The following is a 24,498-nucleotide window of genomic DNA, read 5'->3' as shown; positions in this document are numbered from 1 at the left end:
TGTATGCTGTAAAGCCCTGTGAGGCAAATTGTGATTTGTGATATTGGGCTTTATAAATAAAATTGAATTGAAAATTGACTATGACTTCTAACAGAGTATTTCAACACGATGTTGATACTACATTTAGTAAAGTAAAACATCTGTGTACTCTCCACCTCTAACATGTAGTATAACATCAGATACAGAGGGACTCTCGACACGCACAGGTGCAGAAACACCTGAACTAAAACTATAAATCTTTTCTTTCCCAGTTTAACGTCTCTTTCCTCCCCTCCCTCTCTTCATCACATCCTCCTCCTCATTACATCTCTTATTTTCTCCCTCTCCTCTCCGTCAGCCATCTGATGTCCTGTTAGCTGTGACCTAGTTGGAGGGCTGCCTCCTCTGGCCTGAGGACAGGGCAGAGCCACACACACACACACACACACACACACACACACACACACACACACACACACACTCATATTACTGCTGTTTTTTTTTAAATGTATGCGGTTGATGATGACTCAGATCAGATCTACATGAAATCAGATGCACGCTCTGATTCCTCTGACCTCTTTTTTAATGAAGACACACTGCGGGTCACATTCCTGCTGTTCGCTGTTTCTAAATTATCCTGAAAATATGAAACGAGCTGACAACATCAACATGGAGAGAGATTACAACTGCCTGAAGGTGTGGCGGCAAATCATACTCACAGATGAACACATTTCAACAAATGATGTTTGGAAAGAAAATACCCAGGTTTCTCTTTCTGTCTCCCTCATCTCTCTGTTTTGTAGGCTCTCTCAAATGTTTAGCATTTCAGTTACTGACAGTTAAATTCATCTTTGCTAGTGAATACATACTGTATGAGCTCACTGTTTTATCTTTCTGGCCTCAACGTTGGTGTCCTTCTGGAGACATGAAAAATTTGATCAGTCTAATATCTGCGTGGGTATTAAAAAGTAGTTTGTAACATAATTTTGGTTCCAACAGACACAGACAGCTAACATGCTGCAGGTCAATACTGTTTCTATCTATGATTTGAGCACGCTATGCTATCAACCCATCCATCCATTCATCTATTCATTTTCATGCGCTGACCTGAGGCCGGGTCGCAGAGGCCAAATAATCCAATATTTACAAAAACAGCACAGATTAGAGAAAGATCCAAACACTGAAAACAGACTTTCTTAACTAATTATCTCCCAACCCCTCACGTAACAAGTAACCAGCCACCAGCTTCAGAAGGTCGTGATCAGCCCATTAACTGGTCATTATTGGTTGTCAGATGGCTATCTCTAGTGACCATGCTAATCATGACGGGTACAAAGGAGGAAGTCACGTGACATAGTATTAAGGGTAACAAAGTCCTCTCAGGGAGGAGGTTTGGGTGGATGGATGGGGCAAACAAACACAGGACTTTCACCCAGGAGACCGCTGTTCATGTCCCATGTGACACCTTAAGTCAACGCTGAGGTAACACACTTAACATGCGTCAGGTTAAGTTGCATAACAGACATACTTATTTTAACCCAAAACCACAATCATCTCCTAAACCAATCATCAGCAGCCATTCATTTTCAACCACTTATCCGAGGCCGGGTCGCAGGCTGAACAAAGTACTCAAGACATCCCTTGACGCTTTCCAGAAACGCTTTCCAGCTCCTCCTAGGGGATACTGAGGCGTTCGAGATGTATAACTCCTCCAGTGTGTTCTGGGTCTGCCCCGGGGCCTCCTACTAGTGGGACAAACCTGGAACACCTCTAACAGGAGGCACCCAGGAGGATCCTGATCAGATGTTGAACCACTTCAACTGGCCACTTTTGACATGAAGGAGCAGCGGCTCTACTCCGAGCTCCCTCAGGATGTCTGAGCTCCTCCCCCCAGGCTGTGCCCAGACACCCCACAGAGGAAACTCATTTCAGCCACTTGTTTCCGAGATCTTATTCTTTCAGCCACTACCCAGAGCTCATGACCATGAGGACTTGGACGTAGATGGATCAGTAAATCTAAAGCTTTGCCTTTTGGCTCAGCTCCCTCTTCACCACAATGGTCCGGCGCAACACCACTCCAGGCCGCCTGTCCACCTCCCGCTCCATTTTACCGCTCACTCGTGACCAAGACCCCGAGATACTTGAACTCCCTCACTTGGGGTGTAGCAACTCTCTCCCAACACAGTGGGGCAACCCATCATTTTCTGGCAGAGAACCATGGACTCAGACTTGGAGATGCTCTCATCCCCACCTCAACCTGGTGTATATCTGCAATCCATTTTTGTAACTACAAACTTTTGATGTTTACTTGTGCAAATCTTTATGTGCTCACACACTGGAACTGATTTGTGCAAATCTTTTTCATTTGCTGACAAAATCAAATCTATTTGTTCATATTTTTTTTTTACACATTCAATAGCTGATCAAAACATTTTTCCACGTTCACACATTTGACAGTATTTATACAAAATGTTTTCACACATTGAGATGTGGTGATGCACAGTTACAAGACTTTTGACCCAGTTTTGTTTCCATACAAACAGACCTGAGTGTGTGTGTGTGTGTGTGTGTGTGTGTGTGTGTGTGTGTGTGTGTGTGTGTGTGGCATCTACATCTGCAAATTACAGACATGTCAGTCACACAGCCTCTGCTTACAGCCCATGCATGGCAGTGTGTGACAGAGGGGAATCTGTGTGTGTGTGTGTTACAGCACGGTACACCTCATAAGTGCCTCTCTCTTTGGCTTTGAACCGGATCCAACAAGTCCCTGAACCACTCATCTAAAACACACACACACACACACACACACACACACACACACACACACACACACACACAGGTCTGTTTGTACCTTCTCTCAGCAGCTTGCCTTTACCTTACAAGGACAGGTCCCTCATGTTCTACAGAAGGTGTTTAAACCTCTGACACAGATGAAGTATTCTACATTTTATCACATTAATACTGCTTCATATAACAGCTAACTTTCTTAATTAATTTAAATACATAAAAGAAGAAGTCCGGTATTTTGCACTTGGAGCCCCATTTCTGGGTTGTTTATGATGAAATAGAGTGGTTAAGACCAAAATAGTGACGACTGCTCATTTTCGGAGAATTTGGCTTTCCCCTGCCTGCCTTAACACTGCTGCCTATGGCCATGTGTGAACCTGTCCTAAAACCACCCTAAACGTTCGTTTTCAAAGCCATGAAACTCACCGAGTGGTCAGTGGTGTTCGTTGATGGTCTGACATAAATATCGTAACAAACTGTGGTTTCCATCCGTGTTTTAGCTCTTCATCTCGACTGTGGAACTATTTTTTCAGCTGCCTCACACCCATGTGTAAACTTCCGCTTGATCGTTCGTTTGACCCTGAAGCGTTGTTCACTCCAGCCCACTTGATGGCGATAATGCTCCTTTACGTGGGTGTTGCCAACTGGCAGGAAACCGTTGCAATGTAATGGGACACAGAGAAGAAGCAGAAGAAGAAGGAGGGCGTTGTGTTCAAAGGCATCGTACTGCGAAGGTTGTTCACAAGTGAGTAATCCATTGTGCAGGTGTTTAAACTTATTACAAAACTTTGTCGTTCGTTCTTGTTCTTCCTCCAGGAGCGCACACAGCACTGTCGAGCCGGCACTTTCGCTGAGCTAAAAGACTACAATGACTACAACCTTGTCGTAAACAACCTCCTTTCCGTTTCCGGTGGCAGATTACTACCAACGGACAATGAGGCTTCTATAGAAAACCAATGGATTAGACAAAATGTCAAATAAATCATCACGGAAACCACAGTTTGCTACGATTTTTATGTCAGAACATCAACGAACACCACTGACCACTCGGTGAGTTTCACGGCTTTGAAAACGAACGTTTAGGGTTCACACAGGTTCACACATGGCCATAGGCAGCAGTGTTAAGGCAGGCAGGGGAAAGCCAAATTCTCTGAAAATGAGCAGTCATCACTATTTTGGTCTTAACCCCTCTATTTCATCATAAACAACCCAGAAGTGGGACTCAAAGTGCAAAATACTGGACTTCTCCTTTAAATAGAACTGAGCTGCCAAACCATAGGGTTTTTTTTGTGCACTTTTTTTGACTGCAAACTTTTGATGTGTAACATGCAATCCACCAGACCGACCATATCAAAAATCAACCCAACTATAAAGGGCAAATCTGCCTGAACCATGTTGACTCTTTGCATTTTATCTCTTTCTAGAGCCGCCATTTTGCACCAGTGCTCTACAGTCACATCCACTGAAGACAAGGAAACACAAAGACCTCTAAAGCCCAGTTCAGACCAAAGATTTGCGACGAGGTGAGCTGAAACAGGCACAATAATGTAAGTAAGCAGCACCAATGTCTGAAACCAGCACACTGTGAGGACGGAAACAGACGGCTCAGTGGGGACGGAGCACCTGCTGCAGCGCGGTCGTTTTGACTTGACCAGCGGACTTCACTAGCTGATTAGCTGTTGAAACAGGTGACGTGCTTTACGTTCTAAAACCAGCCGCCGTTGATTTGACCAGCTGAGCTGCAGGTGACACCATCGTGCAACTTTTCTCTGCAACGTTTTAAAACGGTTTTGTCTCGTTGCAAATCTTTGGTCTGAACTGGGCTTAAGAGACGCCCAAATTTTGCCATAAACCAACATGAGTGTCTCAGTGACCTGATTGAAGCCACACCTCTAGGTTTGGTAAATCCATTACTCAGACTGGCTGTCATCTGCAGCCTCTCCCCTTTAGTGCAACCATGGGAATATATCAAAACTGAAATTACGACTCTATAAATGACCAAATTTAAGTCACATGAGGGTGTTTGGTGATTTTATTCCTTCAAACAGGACGTTAACTGGTCAAGTCATCTTTATTTATGCAGCTTAATGTGACAAATAACAAATTTATCTCAGAGGGCTTCAAAGTGTGTCCACCCTCTGTCCTCAGATCCTCATTTTAGATCAGGAAAACCCGTGGAAAAAACTCTAACAGGAAAAAAATGGAAGAAGGCTCAGGAGGAGCAACAGAGGAAGGATCTCTTTTAAGGACGGACAGACAGGAAATAGACTGAGATAGTAAAGTTACACTACAGACTACCAGGATGTCTGTGTAACTGACTCATTGTTTCAGAGCTGTTCTTTGGTCCTTGTTTAAAAGTATTCTGGGAGGTGTCGTAGATGTAGGCGAGGCAGGTAGTGTGAAAGTGCTCTGGTGCTAAATAACTGCAGGAGTGAGCAAACATAAAACAAACTGTGAACATTAAAACTGAGTTCTTCTCCTTTTAAACTGTGAAATCATCATGTGACCTGCTCTCCGGTCTCAAACTGCCAAGCGTTGGAGAAACAAACCCGTCTTTCCAAACTCTCAGCTTGTGTCGCCCCCGCAGGAGCTGTTCCTGGCAGCGACACTGAAGGTGGAGGCTGATACTCCTTCAACTGGAAAACCAATCACCATGGTTTCTAACCCCAAACACACACACGACCAGCGTCCACATCCAGCCTCCTGCAGTGTACCATGTGTTTTCAATGAGCAGCAGGAGGTCGAGTTACATTATGACTACCTCTGCTCACAGCTAACTAGTACCAGCTGTGGAGGACCCAGAGAGGGTCTGAAATGGGTCTGCACATGCTCAGTAGAGGCCAGCTCAGGGGCTTCACTGAGGAGTATGCACTAATGTTTATGAAAGTGAATGTTGATTAATGGATGCAGAGTTTTGGTTTGTCTTCCTGCTTCAGTTCCCTCAGTTTCACATCATGGCAGCTTTGATCACATGTTGCCAACAAGCAGTAACGCAGCATGTGTACGGCCCTGTAGGCCATCAAAAATGTACTTTGGCTATTAAATTTAGGGGCCTGGTGGCCTGTGGGGCCAGTGCTTAAAGTATTCCTGTCTATCCCTGTTTTAGCCTGTTTTTCTCTCGCCAAAATTAGCCTTAGCATTATCAAAGCTAACCATACCTGTTATGCACAGTGCTAACCAAGCTAGCAGCTAGCATTAGGGTTAGCTTCACCGTCTTCACCCAATCCATGAAAATATGCCTCGATCAGTCCAAATACCAATCTTTAGGTTCAGTCCAGCTCACATTTTTGTTTTACACATTGTGCAAAAACAAAAATTCTGATTACTTTTTTAATTTTTAATATTACAAATACAAATTACATTTTGGTAGCCTATTAGAGTAATAAAATCAACCCCTTTTTCAGTCCACCGGCTGCAATTTGCTGCAATAAAAATGACTGAAGTGAGAAAACAAACTTAATCGTAATATATATTACGAGGGGTGGGAATCATCAGAGGACCCACGAGACAATTTTATGGCAATATTACTGTAAATATACTGTGATTTGCTGAGTATTACGATAAAATATATATTTTGATATATATTGCGATTTGTTCCCTTTTTTTCCAACTGCAAATTATTTCCCCAATGGAATGTCTGAGTTGGTGAAAAAACATCGTAATAGAGTCACATACCTGGGTTCACGTGTTTTTAGCATGTAACAAAAGCCTTCATTTTCAACAACGCTGTATGGACGCAGACCTTTGCACATGAAGTTGTTGATGAACTGTGGTATTTTCTTTGCTCTCTCACAGTTGGATAGTAGTTTTGTCGAGCTAAGTGTGTCCAGGGTTTAGTGTTAGCTTGGCCGTCAGCGGCTAACGCTATTTATGTGAGGTGAGCCCTCATGGTCGTATTTTATTCTCATATGACTGCTTGTAAATTTTGCGTCATATCCGAGTCCTCCTTTCCTTCTGTGTTAAAAAAGTCAAGCTATAATTTAAACATCAATGGCGCATTTCTGGTTCCTCCGGTGCCCCCATATTTGTTTTGATGAACTTCCTGCCAAATGCCGCTGACTGACACCTCTGCTGACCTCACCAGGAAAAAAACGCCATCAGCACCATCTAGTGGACCAAAAAAGCAACTGATTTTATTATTCTAGCACCAAAAACTGTATTTAAGTGTGCAAAGTAGTGTTGTCCTAGCACCAAAAACTGTATTTAAGTGTGCAAAGTAGTGTTGTCACGATACCAAAATCTTTGTTTCGGTACCGATACCAATATGAATTTCGATACTTTTCGGTACTTTTTCCTAAGGAAAAGTCCTTTTGGATACAAACCTTTAGAACAATAAATAGTAAGGGTGTAACAGTACCAAAAAAAAATCATGGTTCGGTAAGTACCTCGGTACGGATGTCATGGTTTGGTTGCTCAAATGTTTCACCAAGTTGGTGTTGTCTCGTGTTGTCTCCCTTTGCAAGGCAGACTTTCTCTTGCCTTTTTTCACGTGCGCCAGCTGCGAATGTTGATACAGGTGTTGTCATACACACCACTTGTGCAATCTGTGCTCCAATAGGAACAAGAAAGGCGTTTGTGTGCATAATTGAGTAAAATAAATTAATGAACTGAATCAATTTCAAAGTACCGGTATTTTCCAAATGTAGTATAGTACCGGTTGGAATACTCTAGTACCGCGGTACTATTTTAGTACCGGTATACCGTGCAACACTACTTGGCGTCTGTGTATTAAAATTCATTTTAAAATGAATATGAACATTATTCTTATTGACAGTATAACGATGAGCGGCTGAGACAGATTTAATCCCTACAGTGTCTGATAGCCCAGGAGGGGGCCACACAGGGCCAAACAGGACTTAACATGGGTCAACCCTAAATCCAAATATTTAGCCCATAAAACAAGATCAGCAGCTCAACTGTTGGATTATGTAACAGCTCACATCATCTGCTGGCAGTGGGAATGTAGGCCATCCAGTGGGCACCGAGCTAGGCCCCATTAGGACGTGTCATATGAACAGGCTAATGAAGTGGAAAAGAGTCTTTTTATTCACAAAGACGTGGCACTCAGAGGACAACGCTACTGGTCACAGAGACAGAGAGGAGTGTTAGGAGTTATTCCAGTGAAAGAAAAGGAAGGAAGGGTGAAAGGGCACGAGGGAGGAAGAGACAGAGAAAGGAAGGAAGAGGGGGAAACTTTGAAAAGGAGAATTTGAAAAAGGAAAGTGAGACAGTCACAGAGAAAATGAGGTCAAAATAAAGAAAAACGTAAAGGGTGAAATGATGAAAGAATAAAGGAAACAAAGAAAATATGGATAAAAGATTCTTTAATTATTAAATATTTATCTATGGGTATGTAAACCTTAGAGAAGACAGACTATACGCAGCTCGTCCTGTTGATTGACGGCCGCAGGAATGTGATGAGGATGAAATCTGGCGATGAACAGGTGTGTAATAAAGCCAACTGAGGAAGAACAGTTGTCCATAACAGCTTTGCCAGCCCACACACACACACACACACACACACACACACACACACACGTCTCCACTAAACAAACACAGAGAAACATGTCAGCCCAGTAATCTGATATCTAACCAGCTCAGAATGTAAATAAGAAATGGCCCATATTTCTCTGGATGTAAAAGACGAGCAGATCTGAAACGATTAGTTGATCAATAGATTAATCTGAAAAGATTTTGATAGACGATCATTTAAGTCATTTTTCAAGCAATCATGCTGCTGAATATCACCTGGTTTGCTGCATTTCCTTGTCCACTATAATAATAAAGTAAATATCTTTGGGTTTAGGACTGCTTATCGGACAAAAAATGCAACTTAAAGACGTCATCTTGGACTCAATTTCACTATTTTCATGTATATTTTGGACTAACTGATAAATTGATTAATCCAGCTTGGTTACTGTGGAGCTCATGGTTGCCATCAAGGCAATGTACAAATAGAGCCGTTACGAAGTCCCTTCTTTATGTCTCCTTTGCATTTTTTCTTCGGCTGTAAAAATAGTGCGTTAGTTCTGATCAATTAATCACTGGAACTGTTGATAGGAGCACCGTTCTCTGCAGTTTCTGCAGTAAGGACTTTATGTACCATCGGAGAACTTCAAGCCTGAAATACACACAAAGTATTTAGCAGCGAAACTGGAGGTCCGAGCTAGCACAGCCTCTGATGCTAGCGCTAGCAGTCAGCCTCGTCAGGCCACACTCGACCAGGTGTTCAGACACAAACTGAGTCAGCCTACCTGTGACCGACTAACTTACTCCTTTACAAAATGGACTGCAGAGTAGTTTGGGTGGTAGAGGACGGGGGGACAACTGTGTCCAAAATACAGCAGCTTTACTACGACACATCTGACAAAATTTATTTGAATTAAAAAACATTTTGAAGCGCCTTCCTCTCCAACGCCGTGATTACAAACCAAAACAAAGAAGATACACTGGCGAAAGCATGCACAGATAACTTTGTCTGGATGGACAACGAGGTGGAGTTGCTACAGTAACAGATCTACACTTCACTTCAAATCAACAGGGTGAGCAGCACAAACAGAGCTCAGCATTGTTGTTGTGACGGTCGGCATGCCTAGTGACTGGAACCGTAATGCGCATGTGTGAAAAGTCTCCGTTTTCAGAGGAACTGCATATTGCACGTTTATATGACAACGGAGACGCTGCCGTTTCCAAAACGTTGCACTCTGGAACCCGTTTTCAAATCGTTGCGTTTTCAGGCACCCAAAACGCCGCTGTCGTGTAAACGATAGGCCAAAACGCAACTAAAGTTTACCGTTTTCAGTTGAAATCGTTGTCGTCTAAATGGGGCCTAAGACAACAGCGTCGGTCTCTAGTTCGACATAAAACATATGCATCGGTTTTATAAACAATAACAATGGCATTACCAAGGCAATAACAATCTGCTCGGAGGGTAAGGAGCACCCGGACCTCAATTTGTGGACATTTTCGGCTACTATTCTTCTTTGAGTTAGCTGCTGACTGCTAACAGCTACCTTTAAAATCTCTCACAGTGGGTCACACGCATAACACGTCATCAAAATGCCACACCCGTGTTGCTCATGATCCTGTCCTGCTGGCTGTCACTTTTATACAGACATAAGTTTGATGCTGTTACTACAGATTCCAGCTTCATGGTGAGAGAACTCTGTCCCCGATGCCATGATTGTACCGTTTATACATAACAGTGAATCAGAATAACGGCGTAAAAAATCCACCTTGAAGGTGCAGTATGAAAGGGGCTAGGGACTTTACATATTTGTGTATTTGTTTATGTATTTGGATTAGCTTTTACTGGCACAGCAGCTACTCTCGCTCTCTCAGGAGCACTAAAAAATTCATCTACAACAATTTAAATAGTCAATTAATTATTTAATTGACTTATAAAGCAAACAAGCCAGAAATTAACTGTCTTGATTCAATAATGTTAATATTTGCTGTTTTTCTGCTCTTAAATCACTTTAAATAAACTATCTTTATACTACCATTACTGGTCAGAAACTGTGATGGGCATTTTTTCACTGTTTTCTGATATTTACTAGACTAAATAATTGATTGATAATTCTAAATAATGTTATGTTATGTAACCTTTATTTAAACTCGTGAGTTTAAATAATGATGCAAATATGTATAATACCATTAAACCATGTAACAACATGAGCACATTACATAACGCGGGTGGTAAAACATTATGATTAAACGTTTTTAATTCATCAGTATTTTTATTTTGTATTCAAATGTACTCTTGGTTACATCCCACACAGCCATTTTCTCATATCATTACACTGCCAAATGAAACTGTTTGGCATCATTGCACATCCATTCTGCTTCAGTAAACTTGAATTTTCTTATAAGATTTTTTAGCTTTTCTAAAGCTGGGAACACACTTTATTTAGTTATGGCTATTTTTAATTAACAGTAATGTAATCGTTTATATTTTCCTCTTCACAGACATCTATACCACTACAGTAACTGGTCTGAAACTGGACCAGTTTCAGACAACAAATTTGTGTTTCTAAACTTGTAAAATGAAATTCTTTATTCAACCTGTCTATATTTAATAAAAATCAAAATTCTATGTTATTATTACAATAACACCATGTTAAAAGAGTATTAATTTAACAGTAAAGTTCAGTTTTAACTGGGCCATCCTCTTCTGTTGATGGTGCACACTCCTATTTTCATTTTCAGTGCATCACTACTGTAGTTTTGCTCGATGGGAGAAACGTCACACCAGACTCCCATTGAAATATCCCCATTTAAAGATTCCCTGCTTGTCTACAGATGCTACACACATTGTAGAATATGCTTTAAGACGTTTTTAGACTAAACAACAGTCGCTCTTTGATTCGGCATACATGTAATAAACCAATTCAAAGCATAAATATGTAAAATGTCAACTTTAATAACTAAATAACTCGCTCTCATATGACATTCTGAAAGTCACGTTACACAGTTATAAAAGTTTAATTTCCACAAAAAGAGACGTGTTTTTTGGAATATTAAGAAGCCGAATTAACTTTAAGGTCCCAGCTGTTCGGTTTTATAACAGGTCATTTTAAACTCTGAATTCATTGTGACTTTTTATCTTTCATAATAAAGCCATGGGTCACATAACGGAGCCTGGTGCTGTCACTCCATCACTCCCCTCTCCAAACCGCCCACTCCCTGCTGCTGTGCCTGTTTTATAACTTAAATAAACACCTGGTGAACAAACACCGACAGGTACCTGGACATAGTTGCTCTCGCAGTACTCCGCTACTCTCTCCAGGTTAGTGTAACTGTCCAGTAAAGCTCTCCGTCCCGCAGGAATTTCTTCCTCCAGCAGCATTTGTAGCTCCGCCATCTTTACATGCTTCTACTACTAACGGCTGCGGCGCGCGCTCACTGGATGGATCCCGCTGCCTTCATGGAATGTGGGAAAAATCACAACACCGGGCGAGAAAAGATGGAAAAGTGGGAATTTTGTTTCTCACTCCAGCCTCTGAGAGCGGAAATTAAACCGAGGCATGCTGATTGACAAATAACATCGATCCTGACAGTGATATCTGACAATAACAGGAAAAATTTGAACAGATAAATATGAGAAAGTAGTCTAATTATTACGATCTACTCAACTCCATCAGTTTAATGAAGCGTTCAGGTGCACCTCGTCAACAGAAAAACTACTACAGGATGTAATTGAGACAAACTTGATGAATTATTAAGATCTTTTACTTGAGTATAAAGTAACAATACCACAGTGTAAAAATACTTAATTACAAGTCCTGCATTCAAACCTAAATAAAAGTATATAAAGGCTTACAAAATATTTTGCATTAAAGTTTAAAAATAAATGTATTTTATTTTTATTTTTTTATTTTTTATTTACTGAAAAATAAAATAAATAAAATTGTCCAAATGAATTTGATCATTTTAATAAAAAAAAACATATGTATTATTATTATTATTATTATTATTATTATATTACTATTATCATAGTTAGATAAAATAAAATAAACTACATTTTCAAATTTTATTTTATTTCATTTTATTGAAATAAAAATTAAATTATCAAAAGTGGCAAAATTAGTTTTTTTAATGCAAAAAAATAACCAAATTGGGACTTTTTTTAATTTTGTATTTCAATGAGAAATAATATGAACAAAATTGTAAAAAAAAAAAATGGTTCTTTTTAATTTAAATGAAAAAAAAATTAATTTAAATGAAAAATATATATTTTTTTTATTTAAATGCATTCATTGAATATATTTTATTGTTTTTATTTAAATAAAAATATTACTAATATTACCAAAATTGTCGCAATTTATTTTATATTTAGATTAAAAAAAATCACATCAACTAAATCGCCAATTTATTTGTTTTTTTTTTTTTTTTAAAAAGTTTTTAAATATTTGTTTAAATAAAAAAGGAAAATAAACAGAATTGGTTGATGTGATATTTTTCATTAGATAAAATTTAAAATAAACAAAAGTGTCAAAATTTGTTTATTTTAAAGTACTGTATAAATCATCTGCTGTAATATGCAGACTCACTAAAAGGTGTTTGAGATAAATCCTCCTCTTGAAACTCTTCCAACACCTGAATTTATCTCAAACAGGTGTCCTGCAGCAGGTCTGTCTCCCTGCAGAGTCACAAGTCCTCTGAGCCAAACTGAACATATGTTACATGACTGCAGAGTTTCTGGGTTTAACAGATTCCTGCCGACAACACGCCTCCACTCCTCATTTTATATTTCATTAAATATGGGAAATAAATTCTGCCTCTTTCTCCAGTCTAACTTCAAACCGTGGGAGCTCATGATGCTGCATAAGTTCTGTATCCATGTGATGTGTTTGTTGGAGCAGCAGCGCCACCCTGTGGTGAGAAACACCACACAACACACAGCTGATACTGTACATAATATTGTTTATCTTTATTTACAAAATCACACTTAGGAATACAAAGTGCTAAATAACGTACAAAATATACATTGAAGGGGCAGGATAGCTGGTTTGAGTCAGACAGACAGACAGACAGACAGACAGGAAGAGGTTTTTCAGGCAGGTATGTCCAGATTCTCGTCTCCTCTCGGGAATCCCTCCACCTCCATTGTCATCAAAAACTCTGCAGAGACAAAACCAACACATTTCACTAAAAGCACAAAACCTTCAGTGTTTTCTCAGTTTCACAAAACACCCTCAGACCATAAATAACTTTGATTCCTCCTTTTTATGAATATTATTATATAATTATTTTGATTTTGTTTGTGAAAGTTATTTACCCACTTTTGTTTGTATTTTTATTTCTCTGTAAATCCATTTTGTCAACCTGTTTAAAATCAGCTCCGTACATTTGACTTGACTTGAGAGATGTTATACTCACATCATCATCAGAAGTATTCCAGAGCGCCGTTTACTCTGCTGATATTACTTTCTATGTTTACAGCACCTCGTGTTTAAGCTGCTATCCAAATCTTAAATTTGCTTTGAGTGAGTTAAACACGTCCTGGGTAGTTTCACCAGCCACCTCCCATCAGTAACCAGAGATTTAATATAATTAGCATAATGAAGAAGAAACACATACGGAAATGTTTAAAAGAAAACAACTCAGAAATAAATACATTTAGGGGAATAAATAGAGGAGGAAAAACAAAGGGGATATAATCACTGAATGATGATGTAAATACACTTAAAAATGTATCAATACATTTCAAGATAAATTTAAAATAAATAAGTAAATGCAAAAATAATAAATACATTTAAAAACATTTAAATTAAATTTAAAAAATTTATTTAAATATAAAAAATAGAATTACAATTAAATTTAAATTACAAAATAGAATTGAAATTAAAGTTAAACAAATAAACTTTAGAAATTTAAATTAAATTAAAAAAATTTCAAGAAAATTAAAAATAAAATTAGAATAAAAAAATACATTTAAATCTAAAAAATGTATACATAAAAATAGAATTAAAATTAAATTTATATAAAAAAAATAAAAATACAAATAATAAAAAGGGGAAATGAATTGGGCAAGTAAAAAAAATAGAATTAAAATTAGATTTACATAAAAAAAAAATAAAAAAAATAAAAGGGAAAATTAATTAGGCATGTAAATAAATAGGGGAATTAACATAAACGCACATAATAGGAATAAATTGATACCAACAAATCAATTTATATCACATTACAGGGGACATGTGCCCCTCAATATTTAGAACAAATGCATCCCCCTCAAATAAATACAATAAAGGACAGAGGACTTTAATTTCAACAAAATTAAAGATATTTCCACTGTAAACTGATACAGAAAAGGCAAAACTGATGCAAAATGATTAACAAGAATGCAAAAACTTAAGTGTTTGACCGTCAAAATTTAATGTTGAGGACCCCAAACCCCAGTTACATATGTGTTCCTCCTCATCAAACCTACGCCCTTGATTTTTAACATTTAATGGTATTAATTAATTTTAGAGTCATTTCTTCCTTTAGTTTTGATTTTCTCCACCCACCTTCTGTGTAGTCGATGTCGGGTCGGGTGGAGACAACGGCCCAGGCCAGGCCCACCAGCAGCGCCACCACCAGGTTCACTACGATCCACGGCCGCAGGATCTGCTGCTCCGACCCTGGAGGCCTGAAGGAGGTGAAGGTGAGTACGACACAATAGAACACAATAGAACACAGTAGAACACAGTAGAATAAAACCTCAGCTCTCACCACAGCGTCTCATTGGCTGTTGGGTAGAGGTGGATACGATCGCTGGTCATTTGCTGACTGAGGGACAGGATCAGGGCTATGAAGTATACTGAAGACAGAGAGACCACAACCATCATCATCATCATCATTATCATCATCATCATCATCATCATCATCATCATCATCATCATCATCATCTTTGTCCTGACTCACAGAAAGAAGCGAGAGCAGCAGGATCCAGAGTGAGGAATCCTCTCAGAGCCATGGAGGCTTTGGCCAGGTTCACCCTGCAGGGGGCACCAAACACAAAAACTGTCAGTCAACACTGATGAATGAATGAATGAATGAATAATTTGATAATTTTAAGAAAATAAAAATACATGAAATTTAAGAGGCCTTTACATTGAGTCCAGCACTCCACTGACTCAGTGAGCTTTAATGTTGTAGTTCAAAGTTCTGTCCATTTAGAGGTGGTGAAATTTTAATGTTTTGCCTTTTATTTTATTTCCTGTTGGCTTTGCAGACAGACAGCAGGGTAGCCACCTTAGCATCTGGAAACACAGCGCCCACTGTCCAAACTCTGTCTCCATTAGTTCCTTTGCTGCAGAACTGAGTCCTCTTTCATATGAACTGACAGAAGAACACAAAAAGAACTGAGTCCCTTTTCTGTCGGTCCACTTTTTGGTGCACTTTGAGAGGACTGAGTTTGGTTTGTTTAAAAATGACTATATGTGAAAACACCAGGCCCAAAATTGAGCCACTTACTCAAGGGGGTGAGCTGGGGGTAGACCGGAGGGTGGGCACAATGTCTCCACAGCAACACTATTGGGTTGGGACGGCGTTAGTAACGTTTTTTACCAAATGAGCAAACTTCTTGCACGTGATTGTTGTTACAGAGTTATATTTGTTGTGATTTATGAGCCTTGGTTTCATGTTTTTATCCACAGACCTGTCGAACGCAGACACAGTGCTGATGGCCAGCAGCAGGTAGAGCAGAGACTGAGCTGGGTAGGCCAGAGGGTGGTACTGCTGCAGCAGGTTGGGCAGCGTGGTCATCTGCTCGCCCGCCAGTATGTACACAACAATGATGTTCCACACGGCGTAACCAGCCAGGAACCCGTGAGAGAAGAGACCAATCACCCTGCACACACCACAGGACAACATGGAGGGGAGGAGTTATCGTATGAGAGGGGTCCTCACAACGTGGTACAGGGTCATGGTCCTCATATATGCAGTAAAACATGTATGTGTTTGTGCAGACCTGAAGCCACTGTGGACCTTCATAGCCACATCTCTGGTGGTCCAGAGCTGTCGGGGGTCCATGTAGTCCTCCATCAGCTCTGAGTGTCGGAGCTGCTCAACTCGCTCTGCCTGGTGGAAACGCCCTGTGCGCACACACACAAACACACACACACACACACACACACACACACACACACAGAAGAAAGGCAAATACTTGTGTGTGTGTTTTGTGTGTGTGTTTTCAGTGTCAGCCTCGTCTTTCACACTCACTGTTCCTCTCCACGAAGACTTTGCCGACTGGCTGGCTGTGTCCGTGTGGAGCAGAGAACAGGGAATGCTGGGGGATTGGCGACGGAGCGTCTGTGATGATATCATCGTCTTCAGCTCCGAGATCATTGCTGTGGTGTTCTGCCGTCCTCGCCTTCCTGACGTGATATAAGAGAGACGGTTCTCACTGTGTAGGTGAAGACTGAAACATCTCAATAACTGTTGGAGTGTGATTAACTGTGGTTCGTCGTTCATGCTCAGGTCGACATTTTAATGTGTCTGTACTTTGGTTTTTAAAATCTTTACTTTGTTCTCACCTCTTCTTTTTTGTCTTTCTGGTTACAACAACATTCGTTTCCTCTCCGCCTGCGTCCGGCTCGGCCATGTTACCGTTTGGCACATCTGCGTGCTCTGTTTCCTGATCTGAACGAAACAAACCATTGGGTTATTATAAATATACAACGCAGTGTCAACACTTTGATAAAACACTGTCTCTTAGACATTGGTGATTAAAAGCTGCTGGAGAAACTTTTTTTTTTTTTTTTTTACATTTTTATTGTAATTATTTTTTTTATTTAAAACAAATTGTAAGTATTTTTATTTTATTTTATTCTATTTATTTGTCTTGTGTATGCATTTTGGAAAAACTTTTTAAAATTATTTTTAAATATTTTTATTTATACATATATGTTTATTCATTTATTCTTTTTGCATTTTAAATATATTTTTTTACTTTACTTTTAATTTGTCTTGTTAATTTGCGGGAGAAACATTTTTATTTTTTTATACAGTTACATTTATTTATCTATTCATTCTCTCTTTAATGTCTATTCGTTTTATAGTTTATTTGTCTTGTCTTATATGTGTGTATTGATATAATTATTTATTGTTTATTTTTCTTGAAAATCTAATAAATAAAGTGTAAAAAATAAAAAATAAAACACTAATGGACAGTCAGTGCTACACATAAGAAAGTGTAAAAAACCCACTATCTCATTGACATTGGTGATTACTATCTGCAGGAGAAATGTTTTTATTATTTTTACATATTTTATTTGTTTATATATTCATCAAAATTTTTATTTAAGTTTTATTAAAACATTTTTAATGTATTTTTACCTTATTTTTTATTTGTCTTGTGTCTTTCTGGGAATTTAATTTTGAATAAAGTGTCAAAAAATACCACCACTCTCACCCAATGTCTCTTGGACGTTTGTGAATATTATTTTTATTACATACATACATTTTTATTTATTTATTTAGTTACATAATTATTTGTATGTATTTTAGATCATTTTATTATTTGTCTTGTCTAATGTTTGTGTTTTGATATGGTTTCTTGAAAATCTGATCAATTAAGTCTAAAAAATAAAAATAAACACTGCCTCTAGTGGACAGTTGGTGCTACACATGAGCAGTGTTGTTACCAATTGTAGGCGTCCTCTTCTTTTTCTTCTTCTTGAGTGGTGCTGGATCCTGCGGCTCTGGAGTCAGAGGCTCTTTACTGTCAGAGTGGCTCCTGTTGGCCACTTCCTCCATCTCCACCTCCACCCCTGCAGAGGAGCATCACAGAAACAGAATAATAGAAGAGAGCAGAGATGTGTGGAGCTGCAGGAGTAGACTCTGCCTCCTCTCACCTTCTCCCTGCTCCTCTCCATCAGTCACCTCCTTCTTCGGTTTCTTCTTCTTGCTCTTGACGGTTGGCATGGTGTCGTTTCTCTGTGAATGAATCAATTAAGAGGATCTTTCAGGATTTTATTTTTTTTAAATGTAGGTCAGTTAATTAACGTTTAACGAGGACCGTCAGTGGCCGGATGGTGAAGTCTGTTAGAGATAATTGGATTATCCTGAGCTCAGAGGCGAGCAGGTGGGACAAAGCTTCAGGAAACACACCACAAAGAACAGACCAAAGACTTTTTTAAAGGTTATTTAAATAGAGTTCTGTCAGCGTGCAGCAGTTTGAAATGATGATTTCCATGTTCCTGTTTTGATGTGTGATACAGACGGTTGGTGTGTCAAGCTGAATTTTAGTTTTCTTCGGTCTTGTGCACAATCATCTGAAATGTTCATATGACACTTCAGACACTTTTATCCAAAGCTTACTTATATTGGAGTAATTTGGGGTTCAGGGTCTCACTCATGGACATTTTAACACTTGCAGAAGTGAAGCTGAAGAGTACATTCACATGGCCACAAGACATGTCACTAACAAGGTCTCTGTCAGTCCATGTGATGTTTGTTTACAGGCCACAGCTGGTTGATCATGAGGTGGTGGTGGACCTTTACCTTCCTCCCCACATAAAGTCAGAGATAAGCAGTCAACATTACATCAGTGGACACCAGACCAGAAAAAAAGAGGTGGTTACAAGTACATTCTGTAGACGTTCATCCTTTTACAAAACAGATAAGCAATCTGAGATGTCTTCTTAAGAGAAATAAGTGCAGCTTCAACAATATGTCTCAGTTTTTCCACATTCAGTCAGTCAACTTCTCACTGTCATTATATGTGCTATTATCTAAACATTTCCTGATACAGATTCTTTTGAACTGAAGCTGCTGATTGACAATATTTTGCACAATGTTCAGTATCTTTAAACATGGTCACAGTAAGTATTCATTGTTATATGGCATTTTTCAACTTGCTCCCAACACCTGACACCTCTTAGTCTCGTCATCTAGTGGGCCGGATTGGACTCTGTGGCGGGCCGATGTGTGTCACCCCTGACATAGAGCATCACATGAGCAGAGCCACACCGCCAAATTTAAATGCATATCTCTGCAATAAATGGTTAAAACTTTGAAGTGAATGTTCTGACTGACCTTAACACAGTTTCCACTCAAACCAAACAACAATAAGTGTTGTTTAATAACACCTTTTCACTGTGATCCAATTAAAATACGTCTGTAGACTCTCACAATGTATTCAGACACAAAGTTGTTTAAAATTTAAGACACTGTTGGAACGCTTCGAAAAATGGTTTCTAGTCGCCTCACAGATGTTAGTCAACGGAACCTTTAACTTCATTTTCGATTTCCAACGGCTATAGATCAAAATGCTTCTGGAAACAACTGCATCGACCTACAACCAATCAGAGCATTGAAACATGTGACCAAATGTAAACAGACTACAGCGAGCAGAGATGAGCTGTGATGATGTAGCATCGACATGTCTGTGAGCGACTGCTGCTGTTTTTGCCATCGGAAGGAGCGTGGACCTGGGAACTGGACACCTGGATGCCACAAGTAAAAAACACTTTTTGTGCCTATTTATTGTTGCCAGGCAACCACCCCATCATCTCAGTGTCTAGATCCTGACATGTTGAGGCAGAGGGTACTGTCTGTAGCTCTGGTTGAGGGTGAGAGGCTGTCAGCAGATAAACAGAGATCTGAGTGGGTACATGAGACCCTAAAAAAGATGGATCATAGGGAGTACCACCAGTTGGTCCAGGAGCTTCTCCTCCATCATGGACGTTTCCAGACATATTTTAGGATGACTCAGGGGCAGTGTGGTGCACAGCAACACAAAAACAGTGAAAAAAAAGCTTCATTCTCATTAAAAACAACTAGAAAAAGCCGCCTCCAGCTGCTGAAACACACAGTTTCACATTAATAGTACAGATGGCAAAATTACCGTACAAATATGATAATCATCACACACGTGGCCCCACTGAAATCACTCCTCTGAACAGTCATCACCTCAAACACGCCTCTCAATAGATAAACGGTTGTGATCGGTCTGTTAAACCTCAAGTAACTGGACATCTGTCCAAAGCAGAGGGATAAATGGATGGACCTGCACTTGTATAGCGCCTTTCACACACACATTCATATACTGCTGGCCGAGGTTACCATACAAGGTGCCACCTGCTACTTAGTTTTTAACACACTCACACACCGATGGAAGCAGAGTCCATCAAGAGCAATATGCAGTTCAGTATCTTGCTCAAGGGTACTCAAGGAGCCAGGGATTGAGCCACTGATCGTCCAATTGGTGAATGACCCCGTCTACCTCTAGGCCGCAGCCGCCCCAGATGTGTTTGAGGGACCAGACACATCTGGGGCAGAGCGAATACAACATGAGCTGAAGATTTGTCAGGTTCCCAGGCAACATTTTACCTGGATTATTTTTGCATTTAGGCACGTATTTAACGACAGGATGTTCCTTTTCTAAATGATCACAACGACTGAAACAATGAGTTAAAGCTATCTAGTACAGTAAGTGTTCATATTCATGGTACTTTTAGTGCTGGCAGTGCATGACAGCTCTACATAATGCCAGCAGCATCCAAAACCAAAACACAGAACATGAATGAGACGAAGCTGCACCATGAAAAACTGAATATTCATAATAAAATATAAATCAGGATAAGGATTGCTTAAACTGGCTAAATTCTAACTTCCCTTTGGCTCGGTGCTTTTTAAAGGATAACCTGAAGTCTTATTACTTGTGCACCTTCTTTCTACACTGAGCACATTAAAACCAAAAGCATATTTCCAGCAGGTGTGTGTGAGTGAATAAGAGTCGGTGCTCACCTGCGCAGCAGCCGAGTCGCTCTGTGAAGAAACACTCCAGATGATCACAGCCTCCTCCGTCTGTCTCTGATCTGATCCAGCTGAGGGAGAATGTTTTAGGGTGAACCTCAGAATAAAACCTCACCCTCCTTTACTTTATTTTTCTCTCTTCTTCCTCCTGTTTAATCTCAAAACCTGGATTCAGAACGATTCTTTCCCTTTAAATGATTTGAAACCTGAAGCCTGAGTCCAGAGTGAGGAGATGAAGTGAGATAAAGCAGAAACAGATGGATGGCTGAGGAGTCTCATGTGCAGGTTTGAGATTCGTCCCGGGGCTTTGGAGTGACAGGTGGATCATGTGCTGAGCCTTGACAGCCTCTGGGAGCTTTGTGGTTGGTTGATCAGCTGTGAGGTCACCTGATGGTAGTGTGGCTAAGTAGCCATGGATGCTAATAATCCTTCACCTGCTCCGCTGCCAATATACAGCTCATCCAAACACTGTTTACTGTTTACTCACACACACACACACTGATGATTTTGGTTCAGCTGCAACACCAGGAACAAACCCTGAAGACTGCACATGTTCATATTTGCTGAATAGGTTTTGGTTTTGGCATAGAAATGTAATCAGTGGTTCAAGAAGTGCTCAGATCCTTTAACCAACTGCAGGTCTTCTGCAGACCTTGGTTGTAACCAGTAGTTATTTGACTTCCTGTTGCCTTTCTATCATCTTGAACCCGTCTGGACATTCTCCTCTGACCTCTGGCATCAACAAGGCATTTTGGCTCACTGGGACAATCCTCTGTAAACCCTAGAGATGGTTGTGTGTGAAAATCCCAGTGGATCAGCAGTTTCTGAAATACTCAGACCAGCACTCACTTTGTTCAACTAGTGGTGTTCCTCAGGGCTCTGTCATGGGTCCCTTTAATTTATCATCTACTTTCTACTTCTTGTCATATCTTCAGAAAATCTGACATTCAATTCCACTGCTACGCTGATGACACCCAGCTCTTTCTATCCACCAAGCCTACGTCCACTCTTCCACCCAGTTCCTTTTCTGACTGATTATTGGATATTAAATCTTGGCTCTTGTACAACTTCCTCAAACTTAACAATGATAAAACTGAGGTTCTCCTGAGAGTCATCCTGGACAGTACATTGTCCTTTGAGGCCCACATCACTAGTGTTACTCAGTCTGCATACTTTCACCTATGTAATAGTAATCGTCTTTGCCCATCACTGATACCTTACAGCACCACTATCCCTGTTCTCTCTTTGGTTACAGTCTTTGGTCTCCCTCTTGTCTTCAAATACATTGCATTACATTTACTATTATAATATACCAACAGTCTGATCTGATCCGCTCCCTGTGTCATGTTATCTGTTGTGTTACACTGACCCCCACACACTGCTGTTTGTATAGATGACAGTAAAGCTGAATGATGCAGTGAGAAGACACTAATCCGGCTGTTAAATCGGCTGAGTCGCAGCTGTCCTGCAGAGGATTAACCTGACAGACAGAGAGAGGGAGGACACACACAGCCACATGATTTAATCTTGATCTTTAATTAGCACAGATACTGCATGTATATGTTCACCCTCATTCAATATGTTGTGCTTTTATTAAAGCTGCAGTACGTGAGGATCAGTGGAGAGAGTCTTCAAACTTCAGCTCAGTTCAGCTGAACTGCGTCAGCAGTCAGGTGTTGTCATGCAGCTTGTCTGAGCTTTGAGGAGCTTTATATTGAGTTTCAGCTTATTGTTTATCTGTCAGGCCACAACTTCACTGCTCTGGTTCACTCTCACTGCTCTAATAGGGTCATTTTCAGAGACAAAGCTGTGAAACAGTGAAGCATTTAGCAGCTACAGAGACAGATATTTGCCTCAGGAGTTGGTGGAGATCAAAAACACAGCAAACAGAGAAAATATTGGACTGATGTTCATCAGGTGACACAAACACAAAGACCCTTAATGAATCATGTTGATCTGTAACTGGATGTGGAAACTGCTCACATGTTCAACACATTGAGCCCCAGAGAGGTCAAATGATCCAATATTTACAAAAACAGCACAGATTAGAGAAAAGTCAAAAAACTAAACACAGTTTTTCTAAACTAATTAATGATCTCACAAACCTGCCTGTAACAAGGAACCAGCCACCAGCTTTGAATGTTTGCAGTCAGTCTTATTGGAGTTACCAGTGGTTATCAGCCTCATAGATACATCGGTTATAAGGGCCTGCTACTGGGTTCAGAGGGCCGTTATCAGCCCACTTACTGGTCAATATTGGTTGTCAGGCAGCGATCTATAGTGGCCGTGGTAATCATGAAGGCTGTAAAGGAGGAAGTCAGGTAACGCTGTTCATGTCCCTTGTGACACCAAAAGTCAACACTGACCTTAATGTATTTAATGTACGACAGGTTACGCTGCATAACAGAAGTACTTATTTTAAACCAAACCACAATCATCTTCTCAGCATGTTATTACAAATGAAGCATTGTGGTGCTACAGGCCCACAAATCCTATTCCAGACATAAGGGAACATGCATCATCATCATCTCTATGTTTATGTCAGTGAAAATAAAACACGAAAATGACCATTCCCAGTAAACTCACAACTCATATCACTCTACCACTAACCTATGTGTATGAGGCTGATGACCACTGATACCACATGGTGCACCAGTCCAGATCCTCTGAACAGATCTCTCTACAGAGAGGTCATTAAAGAACATAATACACTGAAAAGCTATTCCTGTGAAACAGTGATCATGAATAATGTAAAAAACAAAGTGCATCTTTTAATAGAAGACATGAGGTAACGTGAGACAACAGAGCACCTTTATGGTGCTAAATCTTTTTGCTTTTCAGTGGTGGAAAGTAACTATCTTCAAACTTTGACTAATATCCTGGCCTTTCATTTGCTTCAGTCACTGACCTCAGCCGGCATCTATATTTGGGACGACTTCTTTTGCACGAAACTCTTGATGGAGAATCAAATTGTTTATATATTCCAGTATGAATATTACTTGTATAAAAATGTGGCTCTTGATCAGTTTTGGGTAAGGGTTACTTTAAAAGTAATCAAAGTACGTTACTGCGTTACTTTTTAAAAAAGTAACCAGTTACTTTACTGCGTTACTCCCTGAGTAAAGTAACTCAATTACTTTAAAAGTACTTCCAACGTTACTCCCTGAGAAAAGTAACTCAAGCACTTTTAAAGTACTTTTGTGTATTCTACATTTCCTATTGGGCAATGGACCACAGGGCGCTAAGCCTACATTTTTTTGTCTCCAAAATTAAAGTTATGGACCACTTGCCCTTCACTGAGATCCAGTTCTCCCATCACAGCCGTCACGTTGACCAGTAGAAACACACAACGATCTGCTGCCGTAGACAACTGTATGACAACAACACCCCAGCGTTTTTAATATTTCCTCTAGGGATGTTACCACACAGAGTAAAAGGGGAAATGATGGTGTGAAACAGCAGAGGCACTTTGTCAACCCACTGAAG

At 39.9% G+C, this 24,498-nt stretch overlaps 2 protein-coding genes across 6 annotated transcripts in view; both read right to left on the bottom strand.

Moving 5' to 3' along the window:
* Positions 1-11,640, bottom strand: part of LOC126393543 (abl interactor 2-like) — a 42,616-nt gene extending 30,976 nt beyond the window's left edge. For all 5 annotated transcript variants that reach the window (XM_050049736.1, XM_050049738.1, XM_050049740.1 and 2 more), the window contains exon 1: positions 11,513-11,640. In XM_050049736.1, coding sequence (XP_049905693.1) covers positions 11,513-11,629 — 117 coding nt within the window. In that variant the 5' untranslated portion in view covers positions 11,630-11,640. The remainder of the gene's footprint in view (positions 1-11,512) is intronic.
* Positions 11,641-13,175: 1,535 nt separating this feature from the next.
* LOC126393545 (transmembrane protein 237A-like) lies at positions 13,176-21,646 on the bottom strand. Its single transcript, XM_050049742.1, has 11 exons — positions 21,004-21,646; positions 18,108-18,189; positions 17,898-18,023; positions 16,788-16,893; positions 16,474-16,628; positions 16,223-16,346; positions 15,911-16,102; positions 15,175-15,248; positions 14,983-15,070; positions 14,778-14,899; positions 13,176-13,389 (listed from the first exon to the last, which is right to left on the bottom strand). The coding sequence occupies exons 2-11, from the start codon at positions 18,175-18,177 to the stop codon at positions 13,322-13,324; spliced, it is 1,125 nt and encodes a 374-aa protein (XP_049905699.1). The 5' UTR covers positions 18,178-18,189; positions 21,004-21,646; the 3' UTR covers positions 13,176-13,321.
* Between the last annotated feature and the right edge of the window lie 2,852 nt (positions 21,647-24,498).

Source organism: Epinephelus moara, chromosome 7 (assembly GCF_006386435.1).
Source record: "Epinephelus moara isolate mb chromosome 7, YSFRI_EMoa_1.0, whole genome shotgun sequence".
Taxonomy (NCBI): domain Eukaryota; kingdom Metazoa; phylum Chordata; class Actinopteri; order Perciformes; family Serranidae; genus Epinephelus; species Epinephelus moara.
Note: the sequence above shows the minus strand (reverse complement) of the source record. Positions and strands in the feature narration are given on the sequence as shown.